Source organism: Rhinolophus sinicus, linkage group LG05 (assembly GCF_036562045.2).
Source record: "Rhinolophus sinicus isolate RSC01 linkage group LG05, ASM3656204v1, whole genome shotgun sequence".
Lineage (NCBI taxonomy): Eukaryota > Metazoa > Chordata > Mammalia > Chiroptera > Rhinolophidae > Rhinolophus > Rhinolophus sinicus.
In genome coordinates this window covers 81,157,689-81,171,394 of record NC_133755.1, presented here as the reverse complement: position 1 = coordinate 81,171,394, position 13,706 = coordinate 81,157,689, and the positions used below count along the sequence as shown (strand labels likewise).

General features: G+C 51.9%; 1 protein-coding gene across 1 annotated transcript in view; it reads right to left on the bottom strand.

The window, feature by feature from the left end:
- Window positions 1-13,706, bottom strand: part of ITPR3 (inositol 1,4,5-trisphosphate receptor type 3) — a 62,964-nt gene that overhangs the window by 39,727 nt on the left and 9,531 nt on the right. Inside the window, exon 2 of the mRNA XM_074332805.1 lies at window positions 9,533-9,603. Within this exon, the coding sequence (XP_074188906.1) occupies window positions 9,533-9,603 (71 nt within the window). The remainder of the gene's footprint in view (window positions 1-9,532; window positions 9,604-13,706) is intronic.

The following is a 13,706-nucleotide window of genomic DNA, read 5'->3' as shown; positions in this document are numbered from 1 at the left end:
ACTTCCTTAAAGGGAGGGGGAAATGTCAATTCCATAAGCACACAGAACCGCCAAGGGCCGCCCTGCCCAGCCCACCTTGGACATCACTTCCGGAAACACGCACTCCATTTGTTGGAGAGAGTATGTCTTTACGGTGTTCTACTCAGCCCTCAAGGAGTAGGATGTCACCCCCTCCAGGAAGTCCTCCTGCCTCTTCAGCCTGAGCTCCCAGGGCTCCCGCAAATCCCCCTGTCACTGTATCAACCTCACTGCCTTGTTAGTGGACACTGGCTCCCAGCAGGAGGCAGGGGAGTGGGCCACATCAGGGGGCGTTTTGGAAAGGTGAGGGGGATTTTGATGGTCTCAGTGATTGAGGTCACAGCTGGCATTTAGTGGGCAGGACAGGGATGCTGGGCACCTCCACCATAAAGACTCTCCGGTGTAACACCTGCCACGAAGGTCCTGCCACACGCTCGCAGGGGACAGCTGCGGCAGTGCTCTGGGCCCAGAGTGGCACACAGAAACACCACACAGTTCTTGCATAGTTTCGGCAAACACTGAAAATTACAGGAATGCAACTCCGATTTAAACTGAAGGAAGACTGTCCTTTGTATTGTTCCAAGTTGACCAACAGGTTTTTGCTATTTCAGAAAATGCATCACTTACGGCTGCACCAATCGCCAAATGCCTCCATGTGTGGCCACCGTGTCATGATTCGGAGGCGAGCTCTGACTGCCTCCTCGGTCTGCTAGTTGTGCCCAATATTTGCTTCTAAGTATATACTATACCAGTGGTGCCAAAAAAACGGAAACACATGACTTGTATTCATCTTTTGTTATCGGTATATATTATTACAATTTTAATACAGTTTTTTCCTTTCTTAAAATGTGTATGCATTTTTTTGGCACCCTCTGTATATTCTTACTTATTTCATTATGTATATGGACTGTGTTATATAATGCTTTCCTTTTATTTCTCTTTTTTGTCATGCTAAGAGCGTTATATTGGCCTCACTACTTCCCCCCAGCTCCAGGTTCCCTCAGACCCTGGACCCCTCCCCATTTTATATTATATAAATATGGAAACGGAGAGATTGTATTATTACTTAATTCTACTTCATAATATTAAACGGGGGTGGCTCTGGGCCTAACAGGCTGATGTGCTTTTTTCCGCATCCCTCCCAGGCTCTGACGGGCAGGCAGGCAGGCAGGGCTGAGTGTAGCTCATCACTGTGTCCCCAACCGCTAGACCAGGGCTCAGGCAACGTCTGCCAGATGAACACATGAATCCAGAAATACTCCCTCATGATGAGGAGGGGCTTGAATTCAGCCTTGAAGGGAGGGAAAGGCAAGACAGAGGTGGAGGTGGCAGTGAGACACGGGACAGTCACATCAGGTCTGGCGGGCCCGAGACTTAATGAGCCTGGAGCCTGGAGACAGGGGAGGGCTGGGAGGCCAGCAGCCCACAGGCCTTGGCGATCTGAGCTCCCTGGTCTCCCACAGCCCCAATGAAGACAGGAGGAAAGGGAGAGGCTGCCCAGGTCACCCTGCAACAGACGTTCTCAGACTTTTCTGACTTGACTCACCTAGGAAACACATATTCAGATCACCATGTCATGAAGCAACGTGGCGACTTCTGTCCCTGGTAAGTGGGGCAGGCTCTGAGTCTGACAGGGCTGAGAACTGTGGTTATACTCCATTCTGGACCACCCCAACCAGCAAACAACTAAGCAACCGGACTTTTCAGTCATTATTTTAAGACTTCTTAAAGAACCTGCGAGGCAGTGAGGAATCATCCGGCCAGAACAGATCAAAAGGAAAACCAGGGCGATACAGAAATACCCAAGCTACTTTCACCCTGAGGGTTATTTGCTGATTCCAGAAGACATGACCTTTTATTAAGGCAGCAAAAATCAGAGCCCGGGCCAACGGAATGTGGGAGTAGCAGGAGAGTCTCCCCTCAGGGCTACACCCCCAGTGAAGGCTGAACCTGGAGTAGAACAGCTGCTTCTAGGAGCTAGAGCCCCGTTGGAGGGGGGAGTGCAAAAACCCCAGGCTTGAGCTTGGCTTCCGGTAGTCTTGGACAAGTGGTGCCCCCAAGAGTCGGGAGCACAGGCTCTGTGAAAGAGGGTACCTTTCTCCTACTCCACAACCACTCATAACAAATTTTCAAATGCAATAACCAGTATACAGTCAAAGATAACCAGGAACTCTTGGGAACTAGACACTACAAGAGAAAATAAACCCACAAAACAGACACCAGAAACAGATATGAGGAGACTTCAGACACTGACGTCATCGTAAACCAGAAATGCCTACTCTGCTTAAATCAATAAAAGAAGCCCTTGAGGATCCTTGCAGAGAACAGGAAACTATAAAAAGTGACACAGCAGAATGAAAAAGAACCAAATGGAGTTTCTAGAAATAAAACAGCTTCAATAACCAAATTTAAAACTCACTGAGTACATTTAACAGGAGAATAGCCAGAGCTGAAGAATTAATGAAATAACAACCCTTACTACAGTTGATGCATTCTAATTCTATTCTGTCCCACTCTTTAAAGGATAGTTGAGCCCCATCAAAGGGACTTTACAGCCCATTAGTGGGTCAGAACCTGTGTCTGAATGAAGCACCTTGCACTGGAACATCCCAGGAGAGGGATGAAGCCACAAGGGATCCCTCCCTGCTCCCGACGCCTCTATAGTTTCTTGGAAACATACTACCTTATCAAATTCGTCTTTTTCTATCATGTAGATCCTCCCTTAGAGCTCTGCCCGTAATATTCAGAAAATGCTTGTTGAATGAATAAATGATTTGAGCTCCCTAAAATGTTGTGGTCCACCCCACGCACATGTCCAGGCTTTTACCGGTCTATGTTCTTTGCCCAGAGGCAGCCCTGTCCAAACCCCAGAAGGGGCCAGAACCTTCCTTCTCACCAATCCTCAAGGCAGAAGGGCAGAGGAAGAAGGGTGGACGGGCAGCCAGGAGACTGAGCCCACGCAGGAGCAGCAAGAGAAAAGTCCAAGAGAAGAGTCTGGGTCCAGGGGGTGTTTCCTACAGTAATGAGTGTGTGCTGGGGGGCATGTACCTGTGTGTGAGGGGGACACAGGGCTTGTGAGACCACAGACAAAAGGATCTTTACGTATAAAAGTCAACTGACATTCCCTCAAACTGACTAGGGTGTGTAACACTTCAAAAGCCACTGCCACTGCATGGACGCACCCCGGAAACTCCCAGGTTCCCCACAGATCTTGATAGGTCTGGGGGAAAGCCTGGGAATATTCATTTTTAAAAGCACCGCCCCCCCAAACACACACAAACACAAACACACACACACACACACACACACACACACACACACACAAATGGTTCTCCTGTTCAACACAGTTTGAAAAGCACTAGTGGAGGATTCAAGGTAATAACAGCAGACAGGGAATAAAGTTATACAGTCACAATAATGTATAAGATCTGTATAAATCATGTAAACATCAGTTTTTAAGTTTTTTTAGTGTTTAGATTTATCTATAGAACAAAACACCCAAGACTCCACTGTGGTTACGGAAGAGAATGTAAAGCTTATTCAGTCCTGATGCTGTAAAACTGAAAGTGACATGGCACTGGTGGGAGGGAGACAGGGCACAGGGTGCTGTTGGGAGGACGGGGGCAGGGAAAGCGGAGGAGTGAGCTAAATTCTCCTGTAATAAGCATAGCATTTGGAGACCTGGGAGTAGCCAGCAGAAAAAACAATGAAAAGAGTTCAGCTGGATTGCTTTCTCTTATTACACTGCAGGAGGAGGTGCAAAGTGGGGCATCCCCAGTGGGGGTGCAACTGGCAGTCTTGCTCAGAATCACAGATGTGCCCTCCCTTTGACTCAGCACTCTCACCGCTGGTCATTCATTCTAAGAGTGCATGCGTCTGCATTTGTACAAAATGACCGGGGACAAGGGCCTGCCCCGCAGTGCTGGCAGGCATGATAAAGATTAGAAACAGCCAAGTACCCATCAGAGGGGATGGGTTAAGTAACACAGTAGAGCCACATAATGGAAGGCTCTGTAGCTGTGGAAAGGGAGGTCAGAAATCCACACACAGGCCGCACCGCAACGTGTGTAAACCTTGATGTCATAATGCTAAGTGAAATAAGCCAGTCACAAAAGGACAAATACTGTATGATTCTACTCATAGGAGGTACTTCGAATAGTCAAATCCATAGAGATGCAAAGTAGAATGGCGGTTGGAGGAGGGGGAGCGGAGCGTAGAGGAGCTGAGCGGAGGGGGAGCGAGGAGTTATTATTTAATGGGTAGAAAGTTTCAGTTTTACAAGAAAAAAGTTCTGTGAACGGATGGTGGTGATCGCTGCATAACAGTGAGAATGTGTTTAATGTCACTGAACTGTACACCTAAAAACGGTTAAGATGGTAAACTTTGTATCATGAATATTTACCACAATTCAAAAAATAAATATTTTTTAAATGCTTAAAACTACATAATCGATAGGAACATTATTTTCACATTTGTCCAGGATACGGAATAAAAATGAGTTATCAAATGAAAAAAAGAGAGTGTCCAAGATTTTTACATGCTAGTATGGAAAGATCTCCAGTAGGGTCGATCCATAGTAAGATGTATAAAGTAAAAACAACAAAGAATAGAATAGTGTACAGAGAATGCTACCTTTGTATTAGAACAGAAGGGAAATCTGAATACGTGTTTGTATTTGCATCGAGGACACTGGAAGATGCATAAGAAACTAAAGAAAGTGGTTGGTTACCTGAGGAACAACAGTGAGGGGGGCAGGGCAGTGGGAGCCACTCCCAGTGTATATTTGCACCATGTTTTGAGGTCCTAACTGTATGAATAAATTACCTAGTCAGATTTCCTCATATGGAGGGGGGGCAGGAGGTGAGCGAGGGTGGGGTGAGGGCATCACTGCTTTCATCTTCATCCTAGGGCAAGTCTTTGTATTACTTTTATAAAAAGGAAAAAGATTAAGAACAAAATTGTAAGTGGCCAATAAACATATGAAAAGATGCTCCATCCCACCCATAGCCAGAGGAATGCCTGTTAAAACCAGTGAGATGCCATTTCACACCCATTGGGCTGGAAGAAATTTAAGTGGGACAAAACCAAGGGGGGCAAGGACGGGGATAGAGGAAGGAGGGCCACACCCACAGTCTGTGGAGTTGGGGGTGGGCAGGCACAGCCCCTAAGGAAGGCAGCAGGGCCACTCCTCGAAAAACAGAATGGGCCCGCCCGGTGGCTCAGGCGGTTAGAGCTCCATGCTCCTAACTCCGAAGGCTGCAACTAAGGTTGAACATGACACCTTGAGCTGAGCTGCCTCCCGGATGACTCAGTTGTTGGTTGGAGCACGGGCTCTCAACCACAAGGTTGCCAGTTCGATTCCTCAATTCCCACAAGGGATGGTGGGCTGCGCCCCCTGTAACTAGCAACGGCAACTGGACCTAGAGCTGAGCTGCGCCCTCCACAACTAAGATTGAAACGACAACAACTTGATTTGGAAAAAAGTCCTGGAAGTACACACTGTTCCCCAATAAAAAAAAGAAAAGTCCTGTTCCCCTTCCCCAGTAAAATCTTTAAAAAAAAGAAAACGAAAAATAGAATGGCTGCCCTGGGAACACACCCACCAGCCCGTTGCACAGGAGCCCGAGGAGATGTACATACATGCCCGGACCACCCACTGCAGCATCGTAGGCATTACCAACGCTGGAAACGAGAACCAATACATAGATTGCAGTTTATTTGCCCAGTGGAATATTATTACATAGCAATTAAACAGATGAACTAGAACCGCAAGTGTCAACATGGATAAATCTCAAAACCAGTGCAGAATAAAAAAGTGCAGAGTTACACAGGAGACTACCTTTATTATACAGGGGTGTAAAATGCAAAACAATCCCCCATATCATTCATGGATATAGCCCTATGCATTAATAGCAAAAGCATGAAAATAGGCCCCTGAATGACACACACCTGTTTCTGAGAGTGTTTGCCTCTGCAGAGGGAGCGAGGGGAAAAGGATCAGGGAGAAGACTCAGGGGGCTGCCACTACAGGCATAAGATGCTATCTCTTTAAAAATGCAAACATCTGAAATAAACAGGGTAAAAAGGATTCGACGGAACACAATAATAGGTACATAGGTGTGTGTTATTTTTCTCTTTATTTTTGTGTAGAGTTAAAGTATGGCTTAATAATAATGAAAATAACAATAAACTGGGCTTGGAAGATGGACAGGTAGAGCAGAGGCATAAGGCTGGCAGGGGGGAACCCCGGCCGTGCAAGCATAGGGGGGCCACCTCATCAGCCCCCTTCCCAGCACTGCCCCCGCCGGTCTGGGTGGGTAACTGAACCCTACACATTTTCCTGGGGTCCCTGTAGCTGGGACTGTGACCTCTGAGCTTCCCTGAGGTAGAGGGGGAGGCGAGGGTCAGCCATCGACCCAGCGTGGAAGAGGAGGAGAAAGAGCAAGGACTCATGGGAGGGAACGTGCCCAGACGCAGGGCAGGCCAGCCACGCATGACTCAGAGCAGCCACAACCCCAAGACCCCTACAGCAAAGCAGAGGTCGGGAAGGCAGGGCTGACATGGGGCGCCCTACACACTGGGGCACCAGTAGCCTGGGCCTCCCAGGGCTCTGCAGACTCTGGGAAGAATTCCCAGAACATGTTAGGGCTTGGGATGACCTTGGAAGAAGGCTAGAACTGAAACCACAAGCAAGGAGCCAATCAAAGGCTGATGGAGACAGGGTGGGGGCTGCACGGGGCTTTGCCAGCCCAGCCTAGGTATCTCCAGAATCAAGAGGTGAAGAGGAGTCAGCCTGGAACTGGTAGTGGGCTGTGGGGAGGGGGGACAGCCCACGGCTCCCAGCAATGGCTAGCACACCCCAAGATGGCAGGACAACACTGGGGGCCTCAGGACACAGCCATCTCTGACAGCCTATTGCCAACTTCTAAAATGCGTGCCATGGCCCCACGCCCTTGCTGGGACCTCCCCCAGGGCCAGGGTGTTTGCAGAGGAGTCAGAGAACAAGGAGAGCCAGGACTCCTGGGTGTGAGGCCAAGCTCCACCTTTCTCTTCTCTGGGCTCAACTGAAGACGTTGGAGTCCATCTCTTGCCCCAAGTTCTAACCCGCCAGCCACAGGCAGCACGGAGACCTGGGTCTGTCCCAGAAGGTTGGGTCTTCTCAGGTCCAAACAGGGCCACAGGGGGGCCACAGGGGGGCCTGTGCCTGCCTCACCACAGCACCACAGGCCAGGGCCTGGGGCGGAGAGGGCGGGCAGAGGCAGGAGGCCGTCCCCTCTTCCATCACAGAGTTGGCTGGGCCCAGCAAGGCTACGGGGACCACTGGGCAGCTCCCCGATGCTGGGGAGGGCCCTGCTCATGCGCTTTGGGAAAATAGAGAGGAAGAGAAAGGAGGGAGTTGGGAAGGAATGATGGGAAGGAAGGCAAGAAGTCAAAGGAGCATTTGTTCGGCTAAGTGGCTTTTTAGTTGTCAAAAATTGGCCCCAAACTCTGTCCACTGAAACTCTAGGGCAAATCTTCCTCTGCCACACCCACTTCCCTGTCACCACCTGTCACACCACAAAGCTGCATGCATGTACCTCCACACACCCACATACTTTCTCCCTTCAGCCTCCGTCCCCTCGCTGCCCTGGCACGGCCCACCCTCAGGATCCTCACCACTTTCTCTCTTACTAAGTTATTCCAAGAATTTACCTAACTCCCTCAAGTAGAGCAGAAATCTGCCCCCTCCATCAGTAGCTACAAAACTCTATTTCTGGCTGCAGGAGACCCCACGGCCCCTTTCTCCACCTACGCATAACCCTCAGGACCCAGGGACAGGCATGGTCAGCTCTGTGCCTCCACGCAGAAGGCCTGCAGCACCCTGAAACCCCAGAACCTGGGCCCAGCACCTTCCAGGCTGGGCTCCACCAGAGGACACTGGGACCCAGAGCAGCCAGAGAGAGGCAGCGGCGTCAGGAGGCAGCCCGAGGAGGGGGCCGGTGCATGCATTTATTCATCACATGTACTGGGCACCCACTACGTGGCAGACGCTGCAGGTGAAACAGTGAACAAAATAGACAGAAGTCCCTGCCCTGGTGGAGCTGACATTCTAGCGGGGGAGATAGATGATAAACAGATAATCAAAATACATGCAGACTGTCAGATTTATGGCACGGAGAAAAGACAGCTGGGAAGGGAGCTTTGGGGGAGGAGCAATTTTATATTGGGAGGGGGAATCAGAGAACGCCCACTGAGGATATGAGACCTGAAGCCAATGAGAGCACGAGCCACACGGATATTTGAGGTAAGAACCTCGCAGGCAGAGGGACAAGTGCAAAGGGGCAGAGGTGGGGGTGTGGCTGACACATATGAAGAATAGCAGGGAGGCTGGTGTGGCTGGAAAGAAAAAGTGAGAGGCAAGGGGGAGGCGATGAGGTGGAGAGGCAGCAGCCTGGCTGGTATAGGGCGAGGGGTCTCTAGTGGTGAGGAAAGCCCAGTGCCACAGGGAGCTGCCACACATCCACGCACGTCCCCTAAGACCACTAAGCAAAGCTCCCACTCAGGGGCCCATGATAGAAGCAGGAGCAGAAGAGTAGACACGGGGCCCCTCTGCAGGCTGGGAGGAACCCCCATCTTCTCCACACTGCAATGGATGGGCAAGGCCCACAACAGACAGACAGCCAAGGAGGCCACAGGATTATCTCCAATCCTGCTCCCCTCCCAGCACCCTGCCGAGGACAATTCCAGCTAATCTCTCCTCAGAGGAGCAGCCTCGTGGGCAGGCAAGGTGGCTGGGTGGCTGGCATGTCCCTGCCTGCTCCCACCATGCCCACCACGCCCAGGATCGTCTGTGCGACTCTCAGCCTCCTCAGTAATCACAGTAACACCTTACCCTGGCTGGGCACAGTGACAGCAGGATACCTTTTAATCCTCACAAGGACCCTCCCGCTGACCACAGAGCGCACAGAGGCCCGAGAAGACAGGCATGTGCCCGGGGTCACTCAGCAGAGCCAGGTCTGGGCTCCACAGCCCCCTGGGGCAGGATCATCCACACCACATGGGGCTGAGGACACACCTGGGGTCAGGAGAAGGGACCCAGAGACCATCAGGTCCACTCCTCTCACCACACAGATGAGACAGCGGCACAGAGAAGAGCTCTCACCCTGGGCCTCCTAATGCCTGAGGGAATTCTCTTTTCCTCCCCTGTTCCCTCAGAAAACGCCCAGTTCTACGGACAAAGAAAGCCTTGTGGCTGGTGGGGAGTTCCAGGGAGAATGGGTCCCTGGCAAGAAATGGGTGTGCCCCTGAGATGTGGGGCGTGGCCCCAAAGAAATGAAGGGAGACGCCATCAGTGCCAAGATGGTGCCAGTGCAAGTGGATGGGAGGGGTCCAGACAGCAGTGTGAAGGCTGCAGGCAGCCCTGCCTGACCAGCCCGTGAGGGCTCAATGCGGTTCAATGAGTTCAGTCCCAGGTCCAAGACTCAGCAGCTGGAGGGGGGGGGGGGGGAGTTTGCTGTGGGAGGGGAGGTCTTACCTCGGAACTTCTTAGGGGGGTTGTCCAGGTCCCCAGCTGCAGGCTCCACCACACAGCGGTCATCCACCAGCCTGGGGGACAAGGTAGCTCGGTCAGCGGGAGAGAAGAGCCCCATCTCCTCACAGCATCCCTCCCTCAGGGCAGGGGATCCCAGGGCACCAGGGAGGCCACCAAAGTAACCTCTCCATCACTGACAAACCCCTCACCATCGTCACTCCCTTTCCTGGCACCACGGTTAAAAGGCAAGATCTCTTGGGGTGGGGGTGGGGAGCCCCCAGGAAAAGCAGAGAGACACATCCAGCCCTCCCCAGTCCCCTGGCTGGAGCTAGAGCTGTCCTGTGGGGGTCTGCTGCCAGTCTGGGCTGTCACACACACTATAGATATAACTCCTGTCATAACCCTGAGACCCTACTGCGCAGACCTAAAAGGGCAGTGGGTGATGGAGGATGGAGAGAGAAAGGGACCAAGAGAGACAAAGACCAAGTCAGAAAGAGAAACAAAGAGCGAGAGAGAGAGAGAGTTAGAGCATAGGGAGGGAGAGACAGAAAGAGATGGAAAAGACAAATAGAGGCAGAAAGACAAATAGGATAAGAAACAGGCAGAGAGAGACTGGGGGCAGATGGACAGATGAGAGTAGCTTAGGAGACACCAAACTAGGGGGACAAGCCTTTGGGTCTCAAAGACAGGTCAATAAACCTTGTAGCACCTTCCCAAACTCAGTGAGCCCCCATTTCACACCCTTCTCTTTGACCACCTTGGGCCTGAAATTCTCCCCTTACTGGGATTAATCTTGAATATCTGGAGGACACCCACCCATCCATCCAGCCAGCCACCCACCTACCCATCCATCCATTCATTCTATGCCTCTAGAATAAAGTAATGATAACTCATCATTTCAGAGGCCAGCTCTATCTCAGCACTTCACAACTGTTACCCCTGAATTCTCACCAACTTCCCCACAAGGGGCTAGTCATTAGCACCATTTTACAAAGGAGAAAACTGGGTTTGAAAGTTGAACACTTTGCCTGCAGTCACAGAGCTAATTCTAAAGCCTCCTTCTGCTCCTCCCCTCCTTGGGCTGGCTAATCTGACCTCCACCCATTCCCCCCTCTAGCCTCACAGCATCCTTGCCCTAGCCATGCTAGACCTCCAGTTGAGCCCACGGTCCCTGGAGCTCTCACCTCTACAGAAATGGTCCTGGCAGCCTGCAATGCTCTTCATACTCAGCCCACCCTGGCTCCCCTCCAAGCCCCAGACCTCCGTTCATTCTTCCAGCCTCAGCCCCTCTCTCCTACTGCGTGAAGCCTTCCTTGCCCAGTGCCTCCCCATCCTCTGCCCCCACCCCGCTGTGTTCCCACAGCACCTGGCCCTGGCCTCACCTGCTGCCATCTCTTTCTACTGTGACCACTTCCCGTGTTGACGAGGAGTTCCTTGAAGGTAGGACCCTGTGTTTTTCCCCTTGGCATCACCAGTCCTTGACACAATGCGGCCCATAGTAATAACAATAGCAAGCAGTATTTTGTTTCTAATATTTTCATATGTTGTTTAATTTTCTAAATCTACTTTGTTATTATATCCACGTCGCAGACCGAGAAACCAGAGTAGGGAGAGGTCAAACAATCTCAGAGACAACGAGCAAACAGCAGAGCTGGGCGTTGAAGCCAGGCTATGCAGCATCAGAGTGGCCTGGAGGGGACAGGGCGGCTTGCTCTGCGAGGACACTCTCGGTCTCCTTCCCTGTCCCGGCCTCCAGCACTGGCTCTGTCCTTGGCCCTCTCCCCTTCTCCATCTGCACTCACGCCCTTGCTCATTTCAGCCAGACTCATGGGTTCAAAGCACCACTTCCATACACTCCCCGATGACTCCCACACCCCGTGCCATTCCGCTCCCCCAAACGCCAGACTCAGAGATCTCACTGCCTACTCCACATCTCCACTTAGACGTCCACAGGCATCGCAACCTGTAGCTCACAACCGAGCTCCTGGTCTCCCACCTAACGTGCCCCTCCTGAAGTCCTCCCCATTTGATGGCAACCCCATCCTTCCAATTGCTCGGACCAAAGACCCTGGGCCAATCCTTGGCTCCTTCCACTCACCTCTCACACCTACTCTGTCAGGAAACCCTGTGGGCTCTATCTTCAAGACACGTGCAGAATCCGCCCTCTTCTCATCACTGCCACCAACCACCCAGTACAGGCCCCCACCAGTTCTCACCTGGATTTCAGTAACTGCCTCCTCATTGGTTCCTGATGACCCCCCCTCAGCCTTCCCCCTACAGCCTGCTCCCCACACAGCAACAGAGCGATCTCTTTAAAAGGTGAGTCAAGTCAGGGCAGTCCTCTGCTCAGAACCCTAGAACCGCTCGTCTCAGAGTAAAAGCCAAGAACTCACAATGGCCTGAAAGACCCCACATAATCCAACCCTCACCTCTCCAACCTCATCTCGTCCCCTTGCCGGAGTCCACTCTGCTCAGCCACAGCCCTCCTCCAGGCCCCTGAAACCTTCCAGGACAGCTGGCACTGCTTCTTCCCTCTGCCTGAAACCCTCTGCCCCTAGGTACCCTCTTGGCTCCCTCCCTCACCTTCAGATTCTGGTTCCAATGGCCCATTCCCCTGGACACCCTCCCTCCCCCATCCTTTTTAAAACTGTAAACTGCTCTTTCCCACCTCCTTATCCACCTCCCTGCCTCACTGTTCTCCAGAGCCTGCTGTATATTTCACTAATTTCTTTTGGACGGAAGCTCCATGAGGACAAGGAGCTCGTCTGTCCTGCCGCCTGCTGTATCCAACATGTAGACCACTGCCGTGTACAGAGCACGCACACAGGAAGACATACTGAGTGGATTAATACATTTTACCAGGTGCTGAGGGAAGTACATAGTAAGAAGCAAAAGATAAGGTCCCTGCCTCAGGGAGTTTAAAATCTCATTGGGAAGACCAGTCACATACTCAGAAGAGTTAATGATATAAGGAATATGCATTGATGCCAACTGGTGATACCAGCTGTGGATTTCGTCTGAATTCAGGGAAGGGAGAGGTCAGAGCTTCGCCAATCAGAGAAGGTGTGAAAGAAGAGGCAGGAGCTATGCAGAGCCTTGAATGATTCATAGCATTTCCTGTAAGACATTAGTGAATCAGATTAGCTGGTTGTCTCTTAGCAGAGCCCTAAGGGGAGGGTAACTTTTGGTGGGGGAGGGGAGAAAGTGTCGGCCCAGGCCTGGGACCTGGCACTGCCAGGGGTGCTGGGCAGCCAGAGGGCAGCATGGAAGTTGGTACAGCTGAGGAGAGGCTGGGCAGCCCCCCCACCGCCCCTATCTTGACCAGTGCACAAGACTTTGTAAAGGCCCTCTTCACAGACTCCCGTCAGAGGAGAAACCCATCCTCACCCCAGGCCCCTCCACACTTCCCCTGCGAACACCTTGTCATGCAAACTCAGGTGCCGGGCATGCTTTCCCTAATGCCCTAGCACAAATCCACCTGGCCATGACGCGGCTGTCCGTCTGTCCTCACCCCCTCCGGCACAGCTTCTGAAGCCCTGATGTCTCCAGCTAAGCCCCTCCCCAGCGTCCAGGGATCCAGAAAACATTTTGGGAGCATAAACTGAAGGCATTTCGAGAAGCGGCAGGATTGGTCAGGAGGGGAGCATGGCCTCCAGGAGGACTTCAAACAGGGGTGAGAAGGAAACAGCCCAGACCCACAGCCAGGAGGGGACAGGAACGGTCTGTGTAAGGAACCAGAACACAGAAGCAAGCCATGTGGGAGGATAAGAAAGGCAGGGAGGTTCCCCAGGAAAGCAAGGTCAGTAGATGGGACTTTCAGGGGTTCCTTCCAGCTCTGACATTCCACACCCCTATAGTCCACACATGGGTCCCCAACTAGCAGAATCAACATGGCCTGGGAACTCTAGGCTACACCTTGTATCCCTCCCCAAGAAGCTCCAGGGGTGGCGCCTTAGGTCTTTTTATTTCACACTTGGTTGTTAGGGCAGCCCCCCACCTTAGCCTGTAGGCAAAGGCCATCTGCAGTATGTTTGGAGTCCCAGATGTCCCCAAGCGCCCCGCAAAGCCTCTTCATTCCTCCGTACACATGCATTAGGACTGAAGCATCCCAAGAAGGTGTTATCAGGCGGGGGAGGGTGGAGAGGGTGGGAAGGGTGCAGCACGAAGCCATTAACAG